Below are 21,661 nucleotides of genomic sequence, written 5' to 3' on the forward strand. Positions count from 1 at the left end.
CAAGCTAGCCTGTTAGCGTACAATTAGTTTGCTAGTAAAGCGTTTTCTTGGTTTTCATTTGTGTGTAATGGAAATTCTAATTATTTTCATTCAAAAAGTTTTTCAAAGTACGATTTTACTCCTCTATTTCAATAACAAGGTACTTTGATATCTGGGTCGTGTTAAAAGTTAAAAATATAAGAAAAGTATTTCACAACATCCACTAAGATGACAAATTGTCGGTCAAGGATGATAAAAAAATTAATGGTTAAAAAAATAATTCATTGCGATAATGAACATATTGTAATGTTATTAATGTTCAGTTATCTAAAAGACTTTTTCGTGGTTTTCCTTTGCATTTAACGCAACATTTGATTTGTCTAAATTTTAATTTAATTTTAAATAATATATAGGTTACTACAAAAGCTTTTATAAACATGATTTTACTCTGATATTTAAATTGCAAGTTACTTTGATATCTGGGTCGCGTTAAAAGTTAAAAATATAAGAAAAGTATTTCACAACATCCACTAAGATGACAATTTGTCTGTCAAGGATGATAAGAAAATTAATGGTTAAAAAAATAATTCATTGCGATAATGAACATACAGCTGTAATGTTATTATTGTTCAGTTATCTAAAAGATTTTTTCGTGGTTTTCCTTTGCATTTAACGCAACATTTGATTTGTCTAAATTTTAATTTAATTTTAAATACAATATAGGTTACTACAAAAGCTTTTATAAACATGATTTTACTCTGATATTTAAATTGCAAGGTACTTTGATTTCTGGGTCGTGTTAAAAGTAAAAAGTGTTTCACAACATCAACTAATATGACAATTAGTCTCTCAAGGATGATAAAAAAAATTAATTGTTGAAAAAATAATTCATTGCGATAATGAACATTTAGCTAGAATCCTATTACCGTTCAGCAATCTAAAAGACTTTTTTGCGGTTTTGCGCAAAATTTGATTATTTCTATTTAGTCTTAATTGAAATAAGTTATTTTCATAACTTTAATGATTATGATTGTACTCCAAGTAACTTATGAGTAATTTTGATTTCTGGGTTGAATTAAAAATAATAAGGAAGTTTCCTTATATTCACAAAGATGTTAAGCCATCTATCAAGGATGGGAAGAAAAAAAATTATTGATTCTTTAAAAATAACTTCTTTTAGATAATGAACATTTAGCTGGAATACCTATTACCGATAAAAACAATCTGAAAAACGCATTTGTAGTTTTCTTTAGCATGTAACGCAAAATTTGATAATTTAATTTTATTTAAAACAGGTTATTTTTATAACTTTCATAAGTATATAATTGTAATTCGATACTTAAATTGTGGCTTATTTTGTTTTACTGGTTGAGTTAAAAAGAAGAGCTTTTCGTTTATATTCAGCAAGTTGATACCTTATGTATTTCATAATTTTATAACCGTCGTCGAACAGCCGACCTAATTATGTGCTTACGCCTACTCATGTTCAACTCCGTAAATTCAATTTTAAATCATATCCAAAAGACAGGGAGAGTCCTTTATAAAGTATTGAGAGAAATTTGCCTCCATATTGGACTTCTTGATGGAACTAGCCCGCATTTACGTTACATTTTGAAGAAAACATCACACGGTTAGCCTGACTTCAAGGAGACTCCTGATCTTCTGAACCACAACGGCTAGGCCTGATTAATAATAAAAAATGGCTGCTTATAAAAAAATAATTTCATTGAGATAAAGATGAACATTTAGTTGAAATCCTATTACCGCCAAGCAATCTGAAAAACATTTTCTAGGTTTTCCTTTGCGTGTAACGCAAAATTTTATTACTTTAATTTCAACTTAATCTTGGTTAAAATAAATTATTTTTATAACTTTTATAAACATTGTTTTACGCCGATATTTAAATTGCACGTTACTTTGATTTTTGGAATGAGTTAAAAATTACAAAAAATATGAAGAGCATCTCGCTATATTCACCGAAATAATTAACTGTCTGTCAAAGACGCTAAAAAAATTATTTATTATATAAAAAAAATTCAATACGATTACTGAGCATTTCGCTGGAACTCCTTAAGCGTCAAGCAATCTGAAAGATATTTTCGTGGTTTCCCTTTACGTGTAACGCAAAATATGATTGTTTTCTTAAAAAAAACATTCATAAAGGCAGCAATGTTTAAATATTTACATAAATTAAGAATTATTTTATCTATATTCCTTGTAAATCAAAACAAAATGAAGAGCATTTGATTGTGGGCAATTAATTAGCAAGGTACATAGTCTTACGCGGACATTAAGTAATGAATTGGGAGATTTTGATACTGATATATATATATATATATATATATATATATATTATAATTATTTGTGCAAAGGCATTAATAAAGATCGGAAATTAATAGATAATACAATCGAGTTCATAATAAATACTACGAATAATTATTTTCATGAAAAAGATTTTTATTTTTAATTCTCATCAGAAATTTTAACAAATTTACAGTTGCATGGCTTTAAAAAAATGTGTCATTGATGTGCATTTTTAATTATTACGATTTTGAAACAATAATAGTAAACTTATAAAATTCAAAGGATTTTAGTTTCGAACTCCTTCTGTTAAATCATATTTTTAAGTATAAAAAAATGCTAATATAAGCATCTATACTTCAGTTATAATAGAACCAGACGCTTCAAACTAATAACTATGGTTGGATAAGTAAATATCCTTCCTTCGGTTTTAATTAATCTAAGTTCTGAAAACAAAAACTAAACAAAACCGAAACTATTGCTCGTAATCTGAATGATCTCTGCTTTTAAAGCTTCAATAAACAAACAAATAAATTATGAGCAATGAATAGACATCTTTAAGCAATATACAAAATAATATACTGGTTAACGGAAATGAAAAAGTTTTAGAATTTAAATTAAATTGCTTTTTAATGATCAACACTGATTACGCGCAATGCAAAGGTACGGCGGGGATGTCAGAAAATAATCACTACGACGACGCGAACGCCACTTTTTGTGCGTAAAACCGGTCTGTCAAAAGCGTGTTGCTTTTCTAAAACCCCCCCGGGAAAGTTAAATGTCCTTAACCCCTATATTAGTCCCTGGTGGCAACTGAACCATGAAACTCACAGAAGGGCGGGCATGCGCAAATAAGATATGGGAGCGGTGAGGTGGCACTGTTGTCGATGTGTAGAGTGCAAAAAACAGTCCATCTGCTAAGAAGGGTAGTTGTCGTGTGGCGTTAATGTGAGGAGTTTCGTTTCCATCACTCTAAGGCATGCTTTCAAATGGTGATCAGCGGTCGTGGCTTAAAATCGAGGTTGCCCGTGGCAAAAATGCAACAGAATGCTATCGAGGATTAGTGGAAGCCTGTGGCGCGAATACTTTACCGTATAGGACAGTAGCAAGATGTGTTCAAACATCTCGTCTTTTTTCGTCATTAAGCCTTTTGAAAGCATGCTTTAGAGCGATGGAAACGAAACTCCTCACTTTAACGCCACACAACAACTACCCTTTCAAGCAGATCGAATGTTTTTTGCACTCTACACATCGACAACAGCACCACCTCACCGCTCCCATATCCTATTTGCGCAGGCCCGCCCTTCTTTGAGTTTTAAGGTTAAGTTGCCACTATTTAATTTACAACCCTCGTATTTACAAAGATAGTAACTATTCTGAAAATAGTCGAAATTTTGATTGACCTATAATTACATTTGGTGATAAAATGACGTCAAGTTCTACTTCTGCGTGGTCTGGTGGCAGTTGAAACTTGTATTGTCATAGCATCACTCTCAAAGATGAAATTAAATTTAAAAAAAATTTTGATAGCAAGATTCCTCCATTTGCTATCTCAAAAGCGAAATTAATCTAATCGTTGGAATGAAATAGATTTTTCGAGGCATAAAAAATCCCTGGTTATAATTAAATTAAAATAACACATCTAGGCTATTTGTCTATCTAATTATATAATGGTTGTTTGCTGTAGCGTTACGTTGAAGAATAAAATGAGTTGTTAAATCACAACGCTACATATATATTTTTGTGAACTATTGCCGAGAATAAAATAATTAGAACCCACATCTTCAATTTGAAAATTGATTTCAGTTGAGGTTCAGTTTTTAGACTTTGAATTTTGTAATTAAATATTTATTTGTGACCCAACTAGGAGAATAACAATTCATTTCTATATGGATTCTAAGTATATGCAGTAAGAGCGGTGTTAACAAATTACTCATTATTAAATTTTATTTAGGTTCATTTTGTTTATTTGGCATGCAGAAAAAAATTACTCATTTTTTTTAGAAAAACCTTCACAGCTTTTAACCAAATGGCAAAGCTAAATTTCTCTTTTTGGGTCTTTAAGGGGGGACCGCACCATAAGATGGTAAAATATTAAAGTTTTTTTTAAATTTTTTTTTAAGTAATAGAGACAATGCAGAGACTTTTTGTTTTTTTATGTTATTCAGCTACAATTTAAGTCTATTTTAAAATTTTTTCTTTTACAAAATAATAAAAATTAAATTGGTGGCAGCTCCGTGTGTGGCTGGTCAGTAAAAAGTAGCACCTCACTGGCCTCATCGATTTAGAAATCCTGAAACTTAGGAAAACGATTTTGTTTAGATTTTATAAAACATAAAGACATTAGCTAAAAAGTAGCATAGCGGTTTTTTGATATTCGCCAAATTACCAAAATGGCGGCAACTTAAAAAAAAAGTTAAGTTTTTCATTAGAAAAATATTTATTAAAATACTAATATAAAATCGAAATATAAAAATATCAACAAAAAAAATCCTATGCTACTTTCTAAAGAATATATTTTTACGTAATTTAAAATAAAGAACAGCTTATTTCGTTGTATAGATCATGAGAAAAACGTTAAGCCAGGTCAAAAAACAGCGCTTTGAGAAAAACGCGTTTAAAGTTTTAACTTATGGTAGGGGAAAACGTTTAATTTCATATATATGATGGTCGATAAATGAAATGCCTACAATAAGTTTCTATATACAGTCAACAGAATGGATGAGACAAAAAAAGAATGTCGCCCATCCTAATCCGGTCGAACGGGCCTTTCTACCAGCTTAGCGACGACTCTCTATTTTCCGTTATAATTTCCAAACAAAGTTAGGTACCGATAAATCGCTTTAAACAGACATTAGGAAGAGTACAAAGATTCGAAAAATGTAATAAAATTTTTTCGAATTTTTGAAATATTCAGGATGGGGTTCCTCCCTAATGAAAAATAGCATGTAAAAAGTTACTGTTTATTTTTCTCATATATTTCTTAAATTTTATCTCTATTTATTATTAGGTCATACAGAGTATTTAGAAAATGCTTTTGATGCCAACGTATCCGCCAAATCCATTTCTTTGGCTTTTTATTACGGGCTTTTTGCTTATGCAGGATGGTTAGTATATTTTTGTTATAATTAAAATTTTTAATAAAAACTCTAAAAATCATGTTTATAATAAATCATTAAATATTGCCACGCATATTAAAAGTAATGCAGTACTTAAAAATAGATTCTACAATTATTTACACCAAGCTTTTCAAACAAATGGCTATATGTGTCTAACCAAAAAAAGTGAGTTTATTAAAAAATTAATTCACGATATTTCCAAACAAATTTATAAAATGATAATAACTTCAAATACAAAATATGTTTTAAGGAAGAAAATCACTTTAATCTATATTTAGGATCAGAATCAAAAAATTCTTACTAGAGTATAATTGATACGAAATTATAAATAAGGATAATATAAAGATAAATATGTGATATATAAGTTTTAAGAGAAAAAGCTGTTACGTTATAAGTGGTTTTCTTGTAGCTATGTATGCTTTATAATGAGGATTTACTACTCTGTTTAGTATGTGCAGCCAAATATACCGCTAAAATATTTTTAAAATGTGCATCCAAATGTGGCTCTCCAAAAAAGAGAATTTTCCAAACAAAATTATAAAATAATAATCAAAACATAATCACAAAATATGTTTTCAAGAGATAAGTGAATCAATGTAATCTAGATTCAGGGTTTTAATGTGTTAATTTAGTTGAAATAAAATGTTATTGCAATTGAAATCAATCGTAGAAATCTTACTAGAGAAGAAATTACAAATAAGAAATTATGAATAAGAATTATATAAAGAAGTTACCCTTCAAGTGAAATATAAGTTATAAAGAGGGTGAGATGTTACGTTACAAGGAGTTTCCTTGTTGCCATATATGCGTTATTGGGAAGAGTTACTATTTTGAACAGCCAAATATTCAGCCAAAATTTGTTTCAAATATACAGCAAAATGCGGCTCGCCAAAGAAATGTCTTTTTCAGAAATTATTTCCAGACTTTTTCGAACAAAATTATAAAAAAAAAATAATCAAAATTTCAAAGTAAAAACAGTTTTATAGAAAGAAGTAAATCAATTTAATCTAGATTTGGGGTTTCAGTAAGTTGACTTAGTTTAAATAGAATCTTATGGCAAGAATTTGAAATTATCATAGAAATCTTACTGTTGTAGAATTGATATGATGTTAAAATAAGGATAATAGGGGAAAAAAAAGAGAAATCTAAGCTATAAAGAGGGAGTGATGTTACGTAATAAGTGGTTTTCTTTCAGCCATATATACATTTTATAACCGTCGTTGAACAACCGACCCAATTTTTCGGGTTTACGACTTCTAATATTCAGCTCTGTAGCCTTGTAATTTTGAACACAATCCAGAAGACAAGGGAACTCCTGGATCAAGCATCAAGCGAAATTTGCCTTCGTCGAGGATTTTTTTGATGGAACTAACCCGCATTTGCGTTACATGGAGAGGGAAACCACGAAAACCTCCCACAGTTAGCCTGACGGCAAGAAGACTCTGACCCATGATTCGTCCACCACTTAAGATATTTTACGTCAGCACTCTGGTCGATGCAAGCCAGTTTCAGAATTCGTATCAATCAGCCATCGCTGGGATTCGAACCCGGCTCACTTTATTGGAATACGAATGCTCTGTCCCATGAGCCATCATGGGGCCCGTGTATACATCATAATGATACGTTACTATTCTGTTTCATATGTAACTTCAAATGTAGCTCTTCAAAAAGAATTTTTTCAGAAAAATATTTTGCGATTTTTTCAATCAAGATTATGAAATAATAATCAAAATTTGACCTCAAAATGTTTTTTAGGAAGACGTAAATCAATTTAATCAAGATTTAGGGCTTTAGTATGTTGATTTAGTTTAAAAGAGGGAAAGATGATGCGGCGTTAGTGGTTTTCTTGTATCCATATATGCGTTATAATGAGGAGTTACTATTCTGCTTCATATATTTAATATTCCCTATGTTCAACAAAAATTCGACTATTGCCAAGAGAAATGTCAAGTCTAAAAATGATATAATCCAAGATAATAGAACAAGTTTTATCTTAAAGAGTGCGCTTAAGAATTCTAACAACTTCGCCTAGAGGTAGAAGTTTCTTAATCTAGTAATTTGTAAGGTTTCTACAACTATGCACTGTCATAAACTGATATTAAAATCTTTTCTATATTTTTATCAGTCACTGTTACTTCATTTTTGCTTTCAACTTCTCATCAACTATTTTTGTAATTTCATAATACTTTTTCTTTTTTTAGGAATTACTTGAACTTTGTCACGGGAGAGTTAAAAGATCCTTACAAGTAAGGTACAATTTTATTTTTAATTCGTTATTTTTAACTCAGTTTAAGAAAACAAAAATTATGATTTTTTTAACTTAAATTATAAAATTTAATGATTTTTATATTTTGTTGTTTTAGGCTCTGATTTAAGTTAGACTTGATGTCAAATGTATTTTAAATGAGACTTGGAATACTAAAATTTAAAAAAAAAAATAAAGACGTTATCTTAAATTTATTTTTTAGCACATTTTTATCTGGATTATGTAAAGTAATTTGAGTTTGTCAGAAGGAATATGAATTTTCCGACCCTTGTGTCATTAACCTCTATGACATTTAATTTAATCGAAAGTTTAGTCCAGTTAAAGTTAACAAGTTAAAAATAAGTAATGTTTTAAGATCTTAATATTTAACTTGTATTTGAAATCACAGATTTTTATTCATGCCTAGATTATATGTATAGTACATACGCATATTATCTATGTATAGATTATATGTATTATTACTTGTTATTGTAATTTGATGTTGGTGGTGATTATAAATACAGTTGTAGACACAAATAATGATGGGTTCTAATTACGATTCTAATTTTAATCGATTGTGACTAAATATTTTCATACAATCTTATACTTTAACTAAGCTTTAAATCCTAGTGGCAATCCTAGTTGTAATGTAACAGCAAAACTGCTGTAATATAAGTTTCAATGACTTATTTTTTAAACTAAAATGAATTATTTTGTGTTGATTGGATACTTAAATTTTTAAATGTGCTGTGTGAGTATTTAAATCTGTAACTGTGCTGCGTGGATTCCTTATGTAACTGTGTTGCACGAGTGCGTAATTTTTTGACTGTGAGGATACATAATTCATCAAATGTGCTGAGCAGATTCATAATTCATGAAATGTGCTGTGCGGCTACATAATTCATGAAATGTGCTGTGCGGCTACATAATTCATGAAATGTGCTGTGCGGCTACATAATTCATGAAATGTGCTGTGCAGCTACATAATTCATGAAATGTGCTGTGCGGCTACATAATTCATGAAATGTGCTGTGCGGCTTCATAATTCATGAAATGTGCTGTGCGGCTTCATAATTCATGAAATGTGCTGTGCGGCTACATAATTCATGAAATGTGTTGTGCGGCTACATAATTCATGAAATGATCTGCTCGGTTACATAATCCTCTTACTGTGTTTTGTGGTATGCACTTAATGTTTTAATAGTAACTTAATGTTTTTAATAATTTATTAGAATTTAATCTTGAACAAATCAATGAATAATTTTAGTGCACAAATTCTTTTAAAATTTACAACGGATTACATTTGAACAGGCCTCTAACTTACTGAAAATATCCTTAAATATGCATACTGAAAAATCATAAATGAAATTTGAAAATGAATTACTAAAATAAATTAAATAAATATCTCCTTTATCGCTTTATGCATTCGAAATTTCTAGTTTTCCGAACTAAGAATTTCGAATTGATACGCATTCCTACAAATTTGATTTCAACTAACTGCATTTTTTTATTTTGAAAGTGCTCAAATGAAATGTTGATTCAAAAATAAATTTTGGTCATTTCCATACATTTTCTAAGTAGCTCTATTCTGTAAAAAGTTTCGTTTACATTCGAGTACAATAATCCTTCATTCTTGATTACTTTTCTGATTAAGACATTACGAAATCCGAATACATTTCAGATAGAACATTAAGAAATATCCATATCTTGTTGGATAGAGTATCATATTCGCAATTTGCCTTCCAAATTACCTTGAATTATACGGTTTATGTTTACCTACCTAGTAACAAACGAAGAAAAAAAAATACTTGAATAGAATAAAAAGGTGTACGTGATTTCGTTTCAGGCTATGAATTTAACGCTTGATTAAGTTATTGAAGCCCGTAGCCTTATTTGTTTTGATTGATTAACTGAGAAAAATTATCAACTGTAATAATCCCAGATGGTATGGTACATTTTCCCCTCAAGGAATTAATAATTGAATTGTTAATCCCTGATCAATGTTATTAGATATCATGTAAGAAAAAAGAATGAGAGTTTTATGTATGTTTCTTGAACTAGATAGGCAATAATTATCAGGTTGTTTGTTCCAAATGACTTTCGCAGCATTTTAAGGAGTTAAAATGTACTTTGTCTTGTTTCAGAGGCATGACTGTTTGTAGACATACAAATTTACGAAATATGCATACTTTTTATTGTAAAACACGTTAAATATTTTAGCTATTTATTTGAAAACCACCAATCATTTTGGTAGCATAAGTTCTTGGAAGTTATTTTTCTTTCGATTTTTTTTTGTTCATTGTAATATTTGAAAAATTAATGGAAATTTTTTTTTTCAATTGCGATGATTTAAACGCATTTATCAAAAGCTTTTTAATATTTAAAAAAATATCTGTAATAGAGAGACTTGGTGTAGGTCGTTTAATAAAACGAAATAGGCACACTTTTGGAAATTTGAACTTTGCGAACATAATTTCACCAATTACATTTAAAATTAATTGGTTTTATTCAACAAGTGATTAGAAGGGTGGGACCTTTTCGAATTGTTCGTTTCTTGATTTAATTAGAAATATAATGAACTTTAAATCCACGATTGATATCTTTTAATAAAATTTAACGTTAAAATGTTGACTAAATATATCAATGAAAACGAATTTTGACTACTTTGCAGCATTTTGATTGTAATGTTATACAATTTTGTCTTAAAAATCTAATTTTAGGCCAGTAAAATATGATTCAAAATTAATATGCTTAATACGATGTTTCCATCAAAATATTTTTTATTTCATGACGAAAGCTTCATTGTGACCTTTCCTTGCGAGGATTATTCAACAGAAATAAATATTTTTACTGTCATTTTGCACTTGATCTGATTCCTAATTTCTTATTGCTTCCTATTATTCTAGAAACTTGCCTAGAGCAATATGGATTGGTCTACCATTAGTGACAATCGTTTATGTTCTTTCGAATATTGCCTACTTCGCCGTAATTTCGCCAACACAACTTTTGGCGTCACCAGCTGTTGCCGTGGTAATTTTTATTATCTTTCTATTAGTAGACTCAGATTAAATTGTGATATAAATAGCTTTGATCCTATTACTTTATAATCATTACATTTGCCTGCAATCGACAGATTTTACCCAATCACTAGATTTAATTTCCTATTTGCTCGTATTTCAATTGCTTTCTTTGAAAAGACACGGATTAAACGTTAAATCTTTGTACATTGTAATTACTTGCTTAATTTCATAAGCAAACTGTTTTGTAAAATGCTTAATTTTTACATTTCTGATGGTTTGAATTGTGTAGATCCACTTGTTAAAATAATTACTGCATTGAATTATCTTACTGCTTGAAATTCGGAGTAGTTATTAGGACCATTACAGAGTTAAGTAATTTAAAATACAATGCGTAAAAAAAAAAGAAAAATGGAGTATCCAGAATAACTGATCTAATGATCGGATCTTCATGTTTCAGAACTCAAATTTAGTGGTTAGAGGGAGGACTTCAATTATGCTAATTAAGTAGTACAGGCAATATTTTAAGTTTTGAAACCATCAGACACCAAAACGTACTTTCTCTGAATAAACATACCTGTTTTTGACGGATTCAATAATTAAATATCCTCCTAAAATATCGTCTGCACTAATGAATTAGTTTGAAGTCACACCTTCGAACCATTAAGTGTGAGTCCTAGAACCTGAAGATCCGATCGTTCGATCTGAAGTTATTTAAATGCAGAACACATGAATCTTCAAAATACAACTGCGTTTTCTAGGATACTCTAGTTTTCGAATTTGTAAATAAATACCTTAAAAACTATTCAGCTGATTTCCAGTTTATTTTATATGATTATTAATGATAAAAAAAATTTCTGCAATGCAGTGTGAAATTTTTTTTTTACATCCATTTTCATATTTTTATTTAGTTTTAAAAATTATTATTTTTTTTTCTTCATTTATGCAAAAACTTGATGCAAAGCATATATTTATGCAACGCACATGCTGAAGTTTATAATAATTTCAAAAATGTTGATCGTGAAATACTTTTACGTCAGATTATTATTGTAAATTTGATTACTTATTTGATTACGACTTTATTTTTATAAAATTATGACTAGTTTCTGAGGTAGCCATGCGAGGAAAATCCCGTTGAAAGTTCTAAGATTATATATGCTGCACAAGATTCTGACACAGCTTTGTATTGTTAGCTGTGCTGTAACTTATTTAAAAATTCAAATTTGGCGCAATCATTATCGCATAATTTTATATATTTTTCAAAAGTTTTAACTAAAAACTACAAAAAAATAACGCCTATATTTTTAAACGTCAGAGTGGTGCTTTTCTCATTTGATTTTAGGATTACAATCAGAGGGCATATTGAGAAATGAGCAAACAAAGATTATGATAAGTCTTAAATAACAATAAATTGGGTTTTGACATTTGTGATCTTGTGTCTGCTTTCAGTCATCAAACCTTTTTCATGTTCCATCAGTGTGTCTGCTTTCAGCAACCAAAGCTTTTTAACCGTTCTTGTTGTATCTCTGCTCTTTTTTCATTTCATGTTCCATCCTTGTGTTTACTCGAATCCACCAAAGCTTTTTAACTACTCTAGTCCTGTGGCTGTTCTCAGCCATCAGTCTTTTTTACTGTTCCAGACGTGTGTATGTTTACTGTTTCAGCCGTGTGTCTGTTTACTGTTTCAGCCGTATATTTGCTCTCACCCACCAAAGCAAAGTATCATTCTTTTCTTATAGTATTGAACCATATTATTCACTAAAGTCGATAGGTTTTGGAGATAAAAAAAAGCTCAAAGTAATTTTTTAGAAATTGGTTCTAAATGTGATAACATTTTTTATCTTAAAAGGGAGTTAGCTTTTTTTTCATTATCTAGAACGTTATGTTTGTCTAACAAAAGTTAGTATGACAAATATGTATAAATTAACATGACAGCAAAGGATTAACACTAGATTGCCTAAGGAAGTCATTTTGACTGCTTTTAATTTCAATTAGAAAAACAATGATGTATATAATGACACAGTTTCTTGGAATTTTGTGACTTTTTGTACAACATATAATTTTTTTTATTGTTAATATTTACTAATAACTTGTTATATACTTGTAAATAATATAAAAAATGCTAAAAATTAATTTTAAACAAATTTATTTATGCATTCACAATCCAGTCATTTTGATTGCTTTTGGGCAATATAGGTATATACTGATTTTCCGCCTTTCTAGTGTTAAATATTTGTAAAATTCAGTAAAACTCTTAAATATCTGTATAAATTGGTTAAATATCAAGTAAAAATCAGAAAAATTCTTCATTCAAACTTATTGTTTTAACAAACTAAAACATATTAAGGCGTTATTTCTGAAAAAAAAAAAATGTGAGCCTTTTTATTTTTAAACAGTTATTTAAAACAGTTGTAGAATTTGTAAACGTCAAAGAAATTTACCTTAAAAAGTAAGCAAGATAATTATTTGTCACAAAACTAAGTATTCCAATTTGGAAAAATAAATGTGTTTTCTTGCATGACAATCTATAAATTATAAATGAGTTATAAGTACATATATATGATCGAATTGAATATTAGATTATCGCTTCTACATTTAAAAATACTCTATCATAATTGAAACGATATAAAACTCACTAGTGTATTATTGTGTAATCATAATCTCACAAAATCTGTTTTTATTAGAACAATTCCAAAATAAAGCTTTAACTTAAAAGAATTTAGTTTAATTTCAATGGTTTCTTTTAGTTTTACCATTGTTAAAATTAATCCGGTTATTTCTCTGCCTGGAACTTTTCTTTCCCTACGCACATGTTGCTAGGTTCATGTTGTAACCATGACAACCTTCTGAGAATGAAATTGTTCTCGCTTTTGATCATAGCAACAAGTATTCTCCGTCGATCATTTAAGGAATTCCTATTTCTAACCGCGGAAACTGTCACATTCCTTAACTGTTCTCTAGGAATGATAGTGACTGTGTTCTTTAGGAAAAACTTTTTTTTTATATGAGGATTCTCATTTTAAATATTTCTTCACAGTGCGGTTAAAAAATTCGCTGACTTCTTCATGCTAAATTAAATTGAACTAAAAGAAAGAAAAAAATCTGACAGTTTCTGCTTAAAGTCTAATTAAGTAAGAAGACCTATGCGGTTTAAAGAATTATTCTATAAGTTCTTCTTTTTTAAAAAAAAATTAAAATCTCTCTTTATATACATTTTAACCCTATACTATTTTGTATTAATTTAAGGTCAAAATAAGTGAAAAATATTATATTTAGCATTTTAATAATTTATGATGGGAAATAGAACATGAAACACCAATGTCTTTATCTGCGTTAAATAAAAAATCTTCCAAATAAAACTCACTTCCAAACAATAATTTTTTTTTAAAATTAGCACTTATTTGCAGTTATTTAGATATAAGAAAAACAGTTAATAAAATTTCTTTCATTTACAAAATTGATAAATTTTTTAATGAAAAAAAAATTTAAATATATGTAAAATAGGGAACCGGTGTTCTATATGCGCCAAAGGTTTAAATTCTGTACGTACGTTCTCCAATAATTCGAGAACAAAATTAGGTATTTGCGTTTATTTTATTTCTTTTTTTGTAATTTGCAAATTGTTTGGGCTGCATTATGAACAATAGCCACTTTCTTGCTTTGAATAGTTTGAGCTCAATACTCAAGCCCTTTGTTGCTGAATAGCCTTTCGTTGCATGGGGACAATTATTGAGCCATATAATAAAACATTTTCAATGAAGGTTTATTATTTATCTATAAATTTTCTTATTATTTTTTAACCGGTCTATTTTGTTGCTCATTACTCAATAAAACTGCATGCTCACTTAAACTACCCAATTCTTCTGATCTTCGACAATTTATATGGCTCAAAATTTAAAGCAATAATAGCACACCAAAATCATCTCAGAGCTCAACACTTCCATTCATGTCCGTAAAAGCATCGATGCCCTTATACTGCAGAAACTTTTGCAGAATTTTTGCTGTTCCTCTGCATTACATCATAGACATTGATGACAAGCATATCGAATGAATCATAAATTAAATTTCAAAATATAAAGTTACTTATGTGATTTTCTTAAATTTTTTAAACTCATTAGATTTTGTAAATTTAATTTTTATTCCATATAGCTCAAGAATCATCCTCCTGTATTAATTTTCGAATAGCCAACCGTTCTGCATGGTGGTCAAGGGGTTCACCTCATACCAGGAACGTCCCGGGTTCGAATTCTGCTTCGGGCATGGATGTAATTTCTCTCTTTTTAGTTCCATCTGTTCTTGTGTTGCTAGGGTTGTTTAAATTTTCTTAAACACGCTATTTGGAGCTGTGTCCATTTTTAAACATGCATTTTAAGTCGTCCATTTTTTAACCACAGTTTGACTTTTTTTCTTCTTTAAACATGCATTTTGAGCGTGTCCATTTTTAAACACGCTTTTCGAACTGTGTTCATTTTTAAACACATTTTGATGTGTTTTCTATTTTTAAACACGCTTTTTGGATTGTGTCAATTTTTTAAAGCAAGCATTATAAGCTGTGTTCATTTCTTAAACGTGTTTTCTTCGCTGTGTTTAGAATTAAAAAGATTAAAGTGGATTTCAAACCACCACAATCGGATGAAGTGCGATGCTATCATTTCTTCAGCATGGGGAATCGAATCTCGGCCTAAGACGTGAAAGATAGCCTCTTTCCCTCCCACTGACTGTGCGGCAAATTAATAAAATTAAATATTCGAAAATTTCTTTATTATTGTTTCAACTCTCAATGATAAGGAAATGGCATCGTCTGTTGTAAAAGAATATCTTTTAAATTTTAACAGAAATCGAAGAGTTCGAAATCTGGATAAGAAATAAATAATACTAAGTGCGAGCTTTAAACTTATAAATTTTTTAATCAATTGAAATATTTCCTTAAAAATTTACTCAAACTGTAATAATTTGTTTTTCGTCTTGAAGCTTATGCAAGTGAATAATTAAAATGTAATAGATATGACGATGTAAGTAATCTTTACACATTGCTTTCTAGATTAGAAAATGTGATAACATAGCGTATTTCTAAGTATGATAACTTGAACATTTTATAAAAAAAATATGGATCAAAAAATTAAGATAATGAAAAAGAAAACAAATATGCCCATCTGAAAGCTGAAAAAAAAATTTCGATCATTAATTTTAATTTTTCCCCTCCAAAATGCATTTAACATTTCTTAATGAAAAAAAAAATTCCTAAGTAAAAAGAAAAAAGAAAAAATCCGTTCATACTTGTTAAAACCTAAAATAACAGATAGCGGCACAAGAATCGTGTTTGAAAAGCATCGAACTATAGAATATATTTCCTTTAAAACTTTAGCGTTGGAGTATAACTTATAAGGTTTTGACGAGCTATTTAAAATAATGATGAAAGTAAAATTAATAAGTAGCAGCAGTTTAAGACTACAGACAGTGTATTTAAATTATTTTAATGCATATCTTATTTTCTTTAAACAAAAACTCGTATTTTAATTGTGTGTTTGAGAATTTTATTGAAATGGTTCAATTTCATGATATCTTATATAATCGCTGAATAAATATCTTTCCAGACTTTTGCAACTGTGATGTTTGGTGCGAAAGTCGCATGGTGTATGCCTATCTTCGTGGCATTATCAACGTTTGGTGGAGTCAATGGAAATCTTTTTACATCAGGACGGTGTGTATTTTTTTCCTTCTCTAATTAGAAAACATTTTTTTCATTTTTTTTCCATAAGGTGGCAGCAAGCCGATTGATAAATTTGAAACGGTAGAAAACAGAATAAAGGAAAGTTGTATAGTCTATATATACACTGAAACATATGTCACTTATTTACCAACTCTCAAAACTTTAGTTCTTTAAAATAGAGTCTGCAAAAGGGCCTACATTTAAATTGACATACTCTTGTAAATACATTTGGAAGTTGTCAAATGTCTACCGTCGCAAGTTACTAGACGCTACTTCTTTCAGAACGTACGTCTTGAAAACATGGTCTTTAAAGAATCCATTACCATGACGACCAACAGTAAATTGCCATCGTTTTGTAATAACTTGAGGTAAGACTATGTTCTCTGCTTTATGGACATTGAATGTGTTACAAGGCGTCCTTTCTTCTTTTGATTCCCAACCAACCAATCAATATAAGTTTATGCCTGCAGAGTAATTAAGATTGAAACGTGTTAACCCTTTGACGCAGAATTTTTACTAAACAAATTTTTCATATTTTTTTTCATTATTTTGTATTAATTTAGGTCAAAATTAGTGAAAAATATTATATTTTTTTTTAAAAATAATTTATGGTTATGAAATACAGCATGTAACACAGGTGTCTTCGGCTTTATAGGTAAAATCTTCCAAACAAGGCTCACATCCAAACTATAATTTTTAATATTTGCACTTATTTAGTTCACTTACTGCAAACATTGCACTTATTAAAATTTGCAGTTATTTAGATTAAAGAGAAACCGTTATTTATCATTGAAATTTCTTTAATTTATGAAATCAATTACTAATAAATTTTTGAATATGAAAGAAAAGAATATCTATTCAAACTACTTTTTATATTCTAGTACAAATATAATTCCGATAATCTAACATATTTTGTTTAGTAACTATTAGAATGTATTTTTTATTAAAAAAAATACTAAATTATATTTTTCTTACGTCAGAAAAAAATATATAAAAGGGACACCAGTGTCACTTTGGCGTCAAAGGGTTAATCAGCTCGGCCCCTACCTTGTATTAGCGCAAAGCATTAGAGTTTTAAAATAGTTAAAAATAGAAAAATAAACTCTTTTTTATCCATCAAAGTATTGTTTCATTCAACTCAATTTTAATACCAAATGTGAATTTCGATTAAAATATCTAGTTACTGAAAATTGAGTCGAAAATTACTGTGTAATATAATTAAGGTTACAATCTGTTTATCAGTTTTAAAAACTAGGATTAACAATTCGAATTAAAACATCAAAACATCATATAAATTAGGTTGACTCTAGTTTTTATTACTATCGAATAAAAGATGAATTTTACTGTTTTTTCTTTCTTCTAAATATCAAAGCTTTATTTCTATTCAAAGAAGCATTTGAATGGGTAAGATAACTTGATTTACTGGGAGTTATGTAACTATTAGCTATAATCTACATTTTTGGAATCTTTGTTAAACAGATTTTAAAAACAAATATTTAAGCAAGGAAAAACAAATGAGGGGTACTAAAAATCATCAAAGATTGTTTAATTCTCTACAGAAACGGAAATTAAAAAAATTTCAACTTACATCTGACAAGCAATATCGTTTCGATGGTTTTAACCCACTCTCTTTACTTTGAATTAAACGACGATTTTGTTTCTGTGTCCTATAAATAGTTCGCATTCTAACGAATAATATTTTTGGTGTAAATATTCTTTTCATACATATTCCGCTTTCTATAAGAAAATATTAGTATTCTACGAAAACTTATTATTTAACCAAAAAAAATTTTTTTTTGATTAATTGGGTACTCGTACTTCAAGAAGATCACGGATACCCTTAATGTTAATTTATTCGACATATGTGAACTATGACGTCAGCCCTAGCTCATCATTTATAAGCAAAATGGTTTGTTAAAATTAAGCTAAGTTTCTTCACAGAAGTTAAAATATTTATAATCGTGAAGTTAAGTACAGTGCCGTATCGCACATCGAATTTGTTGAAATATGATTCTTTCTCGTTTATGTCTTTTACTCAACTTAGATGTATTATTAGTTTATGTATTTTATTTTAATCATGATATATTTTTGTTTTCTGTACCTGGCAACTTCGATGCATAATTATTTTGTTTATGCTCTGCATGGCTTCGTGCTAGTCTTTGTGTTAAGTAAGAAATATATAGTGAAAGAATTGAAACCCTTATAAAAGTATCTTTCTGAAAGGATATAGAATGTATCACTCAAGGGAATTTAAACTTACCGGGTTGATGGGCTTATCGAAATAGAATGGAAAGAACAGTTGCTAACACAAACAAATGCCACGGTTCAACAACCAATCATAATCAAGATACCCTCAATACGTCACTTGCAATTATCCCATTCAATATGAAGGAAATTGTTTTTAATTTTAGGTTTTTTGCCATGGCTGCTCAAGAAGGTCAATTACCTGAAATTTTGGGAATGATTAATGTTAAAAGATGCACTCCTGTTCCTGCTGTACTACTTACAGTAAGTTCAAAATGAACTTTTTATAAAAGAAAAAAAAGAATTGTTATTCGTTATGTATAAAATACTTATAATATTTTCTACTGAATTAACGTAATATGGTTCAGTCTTTAAACGTTGGAAAACCAGAGAGGCAGTAAAGCTGCTCCGAATTGCTAAAACCATTGCAGTTCATAAAGAGTTGAAGAAGTTCAGGGAATTTACATGATTTGACTGGGTCTGGGACACTCAATTATTATATTTTTTCTACAATCTCAAACATTTCAGAGAGCAGTTGAGCAACGCAAGTGAATACTGATATTTTTATGAAAAGAGCGTCTCTTATGCTTGCAAAAATATTTTGGAAATTTTTTTATGTTCCAACACTGTTGTACAGTGCTCAAAGAAAAGAAAGAAGAAGAAAAAAAAAACGAACCACTCTGAATAACTTTTGATCTAATGATCGGATCGTCACGTTCGAGGACTCATTCCTAATGGTTTGGGAGGGTGACTTCAAATATGCTAATTAATAAAGGCAGACGATACATACAAAATTTGAGCGAAATCAGTCGAATAGTTACTGCGAAATCGATTTTTAAATGACCTTTTTTAAAATTCGATTTCATATAAAACTGCATAGTTTAAAATTATTCAAATAATTGTATACATTACTATTCAAAATTTATTCGACAATTATTTAATAAAATAATTAAAAATAATAAATATTTACTAAAATTTATTTTTTGCTTTGTAATTATCTTTGGATAGACGAATTTTATAGTTGTGAGCAAAGATTTTTCATATTGCTTAAAAAGTTCTGGAGATGTGGCGAAATACGCAAAAGGTAAGATTAACACTACGAGGTACAAGCTTAGAATCGTTCTCCTGGCCTAACTATGAGGACCATATTTCCCAGATTGCGGCTACCACCTATATTTTGGGGGGTCAGAAATCCAAATCCGTTGAAAAACAGGTATGTTTATTTAAAGAAAGTACTTTTTTGTGTCTGCGTTTGTAACTTAAAATATCGTCGGCCCCCTTATTAATTGAAATATTCGTAGCCACCCCCTCGAGCTATTAAGCACGAGTCCTAAAGCGTTGAAGATCCGATCATTAAATAAAAATTTATTCAAGGTGGTCCATTTTTTTGGCGCACTGTACATTTAAAATAATTATGATTACAATTTTTAATAAATGTGTTATGTTTCCCATTTTCTTAAACCGAATTGAGAAAGCTCGATCACATTTTCAACAGCAGCAAAATATTATTGACAGCTTTAACAAATTTATATATTAGAGCATGAAATTTTCGTAATGTCTAATGTAAAAAGCTGTAATCGAATATTTGTGATATTAATAAAATGATTATTTTTAAAATTAGTGCTTAATCATAAAGGAATTAAGTTTATAAGGAATTTAATTAATTAGAAGAATGTTTACATGAAAATTAACACCATGGACATTTGCCGTCCTGTGGTCAGAATAATTTAAAAAATATGTTTGTAACAAGCTTGTATTATAACATTAGACATTTAACTTCGCAATAAGCAAATAAAATTTAATTAACCTCCAATTAATGTGAGCAGCAATATATTTTATCTGTATCTTTCTCAGAATAAATGTCCTGAAACTTGCATATTAGGAATGGACCCCGAACAAATCATATGGAAATTAATTTTCAGTCAAATTGGCTGAAAACGTAATATGTTGTACTAGTTCAAAACATTCTGATCAAAAGTTCTCATTAACGCTAAGTCCAAAAAAGGACAGTTTCCGAGAAACGGAGTCTCAAACATGAGATATGGGCAACTGTCAATGCGGTGAAAGGTGCTTAAAGCGCTCAGCATTAGCTTCTGATGAGTTCGAAGAAGTAATGCTAGCAACTCATTTAGCATTGCATGTTCTAGTGTGCTACTAGCTCTTTTATTGTTAAATCCAATTTTAAATTCTTATTTAAATGTTCATCATTAAATATTTTTTTCTTCAAATTCCTAATGACGCACTGTAGAACAAAAATCATTTTTCGCGGTCAAAATATATATATATATATATATATATATATATATATATATATATATATATATATATATATATATATATATATATATATATATATATATATATATATATATATATATATTATATATATATATTATATATATATATATATATATATATTATATATATATATATTATATATATATATTATATATATATATATATATATATATATATATATATATATATATATATATATATATATATATATATATATTATATATATATATTATATATATATATATATATATATATATATTATATATATATATATATTATATATATATATATTATATATATATATATATATATATATTATATATATATATTATATATATATATTATATATATGTAATAACAGGGCTCCAACCCTGTTATTAGTGTTGTATTTAGCTTGAAATAATTGCAGTCATAAGCCATCAGACGTTCTAAACAGGTTTATTAAATGTAGGCTGGCATTGCTAACAGTTGGCGTCCAAGCTCCCTACGGGAGGGGAATGGACAAGACTCCGGACAATTCCGGCACAGCTTATCAGGATCACATTATGATGAAAAGGACACGCAAAACAATGCGTTCTTAGGTTTTATACCAACCTAGATTTGAAGTAAAAAGGCACATTCGTACATTCCTTGTATCCTTACGCATTAAGGAAAATCATTTCTGCTTCCTTATATGGTAGTGAAAAAGGGCACGATTCTATAAATAACTCTTCCTTTGAAATATAAATCTATTTATATTTCAATGGTA

The 21,661-nt window shown here is 28.9% G+C and overlaps 1 protein-coding gene across 1 annotated transcript in view; it reads left to right on the plus strand.

Moving 5' to 3' along the window:
- LOC107443310 (cystine/glutamate transporter) overlaps positions 1-21,661 on the plus strand; it is a 56,396-nt gene that overhangs the window by 26,432 nt on the left and 8,303 nt on the right. The window contains exons 3-7 of the mRNA XM_016057133.5: positions 5,291-5,387; positions 7,601-7,645; positions 10,551-10,674; positions 16,256-16,362; positions 18,783-18,879. Of these exons, the coding sequence (XP_015912619.1) occupies positions 5,291-5,387; positions 7,601-7,645; positions 10,551-10,674; positions 16,256-16,362; positions 18,783-18,879 (470 nt within the window). The remainder of the gene's footprint in view (positions 1-5,290; positions 5,388-7,600; positions 7,646-10,550; positions 10,675-16,255; positions 16,363-18,782; positions 18,880-21,661) is intronic.

Source organism: Parasteatoda tepidariorum, chromosome 4 (assembly GCF_982258835.1).
Source record: "Parasteatoda tepidariorum strain Cologne lab strain chromosome 4, Ptep-v5.0, whole genome shotgun sequence".
Lineage (NCBI taxonomy): Eukaryota > Metazoa > Arthropoda > Arachnida > Araneae > Theridiidae > Parasteatoda > Parasteatoda tepidariorum.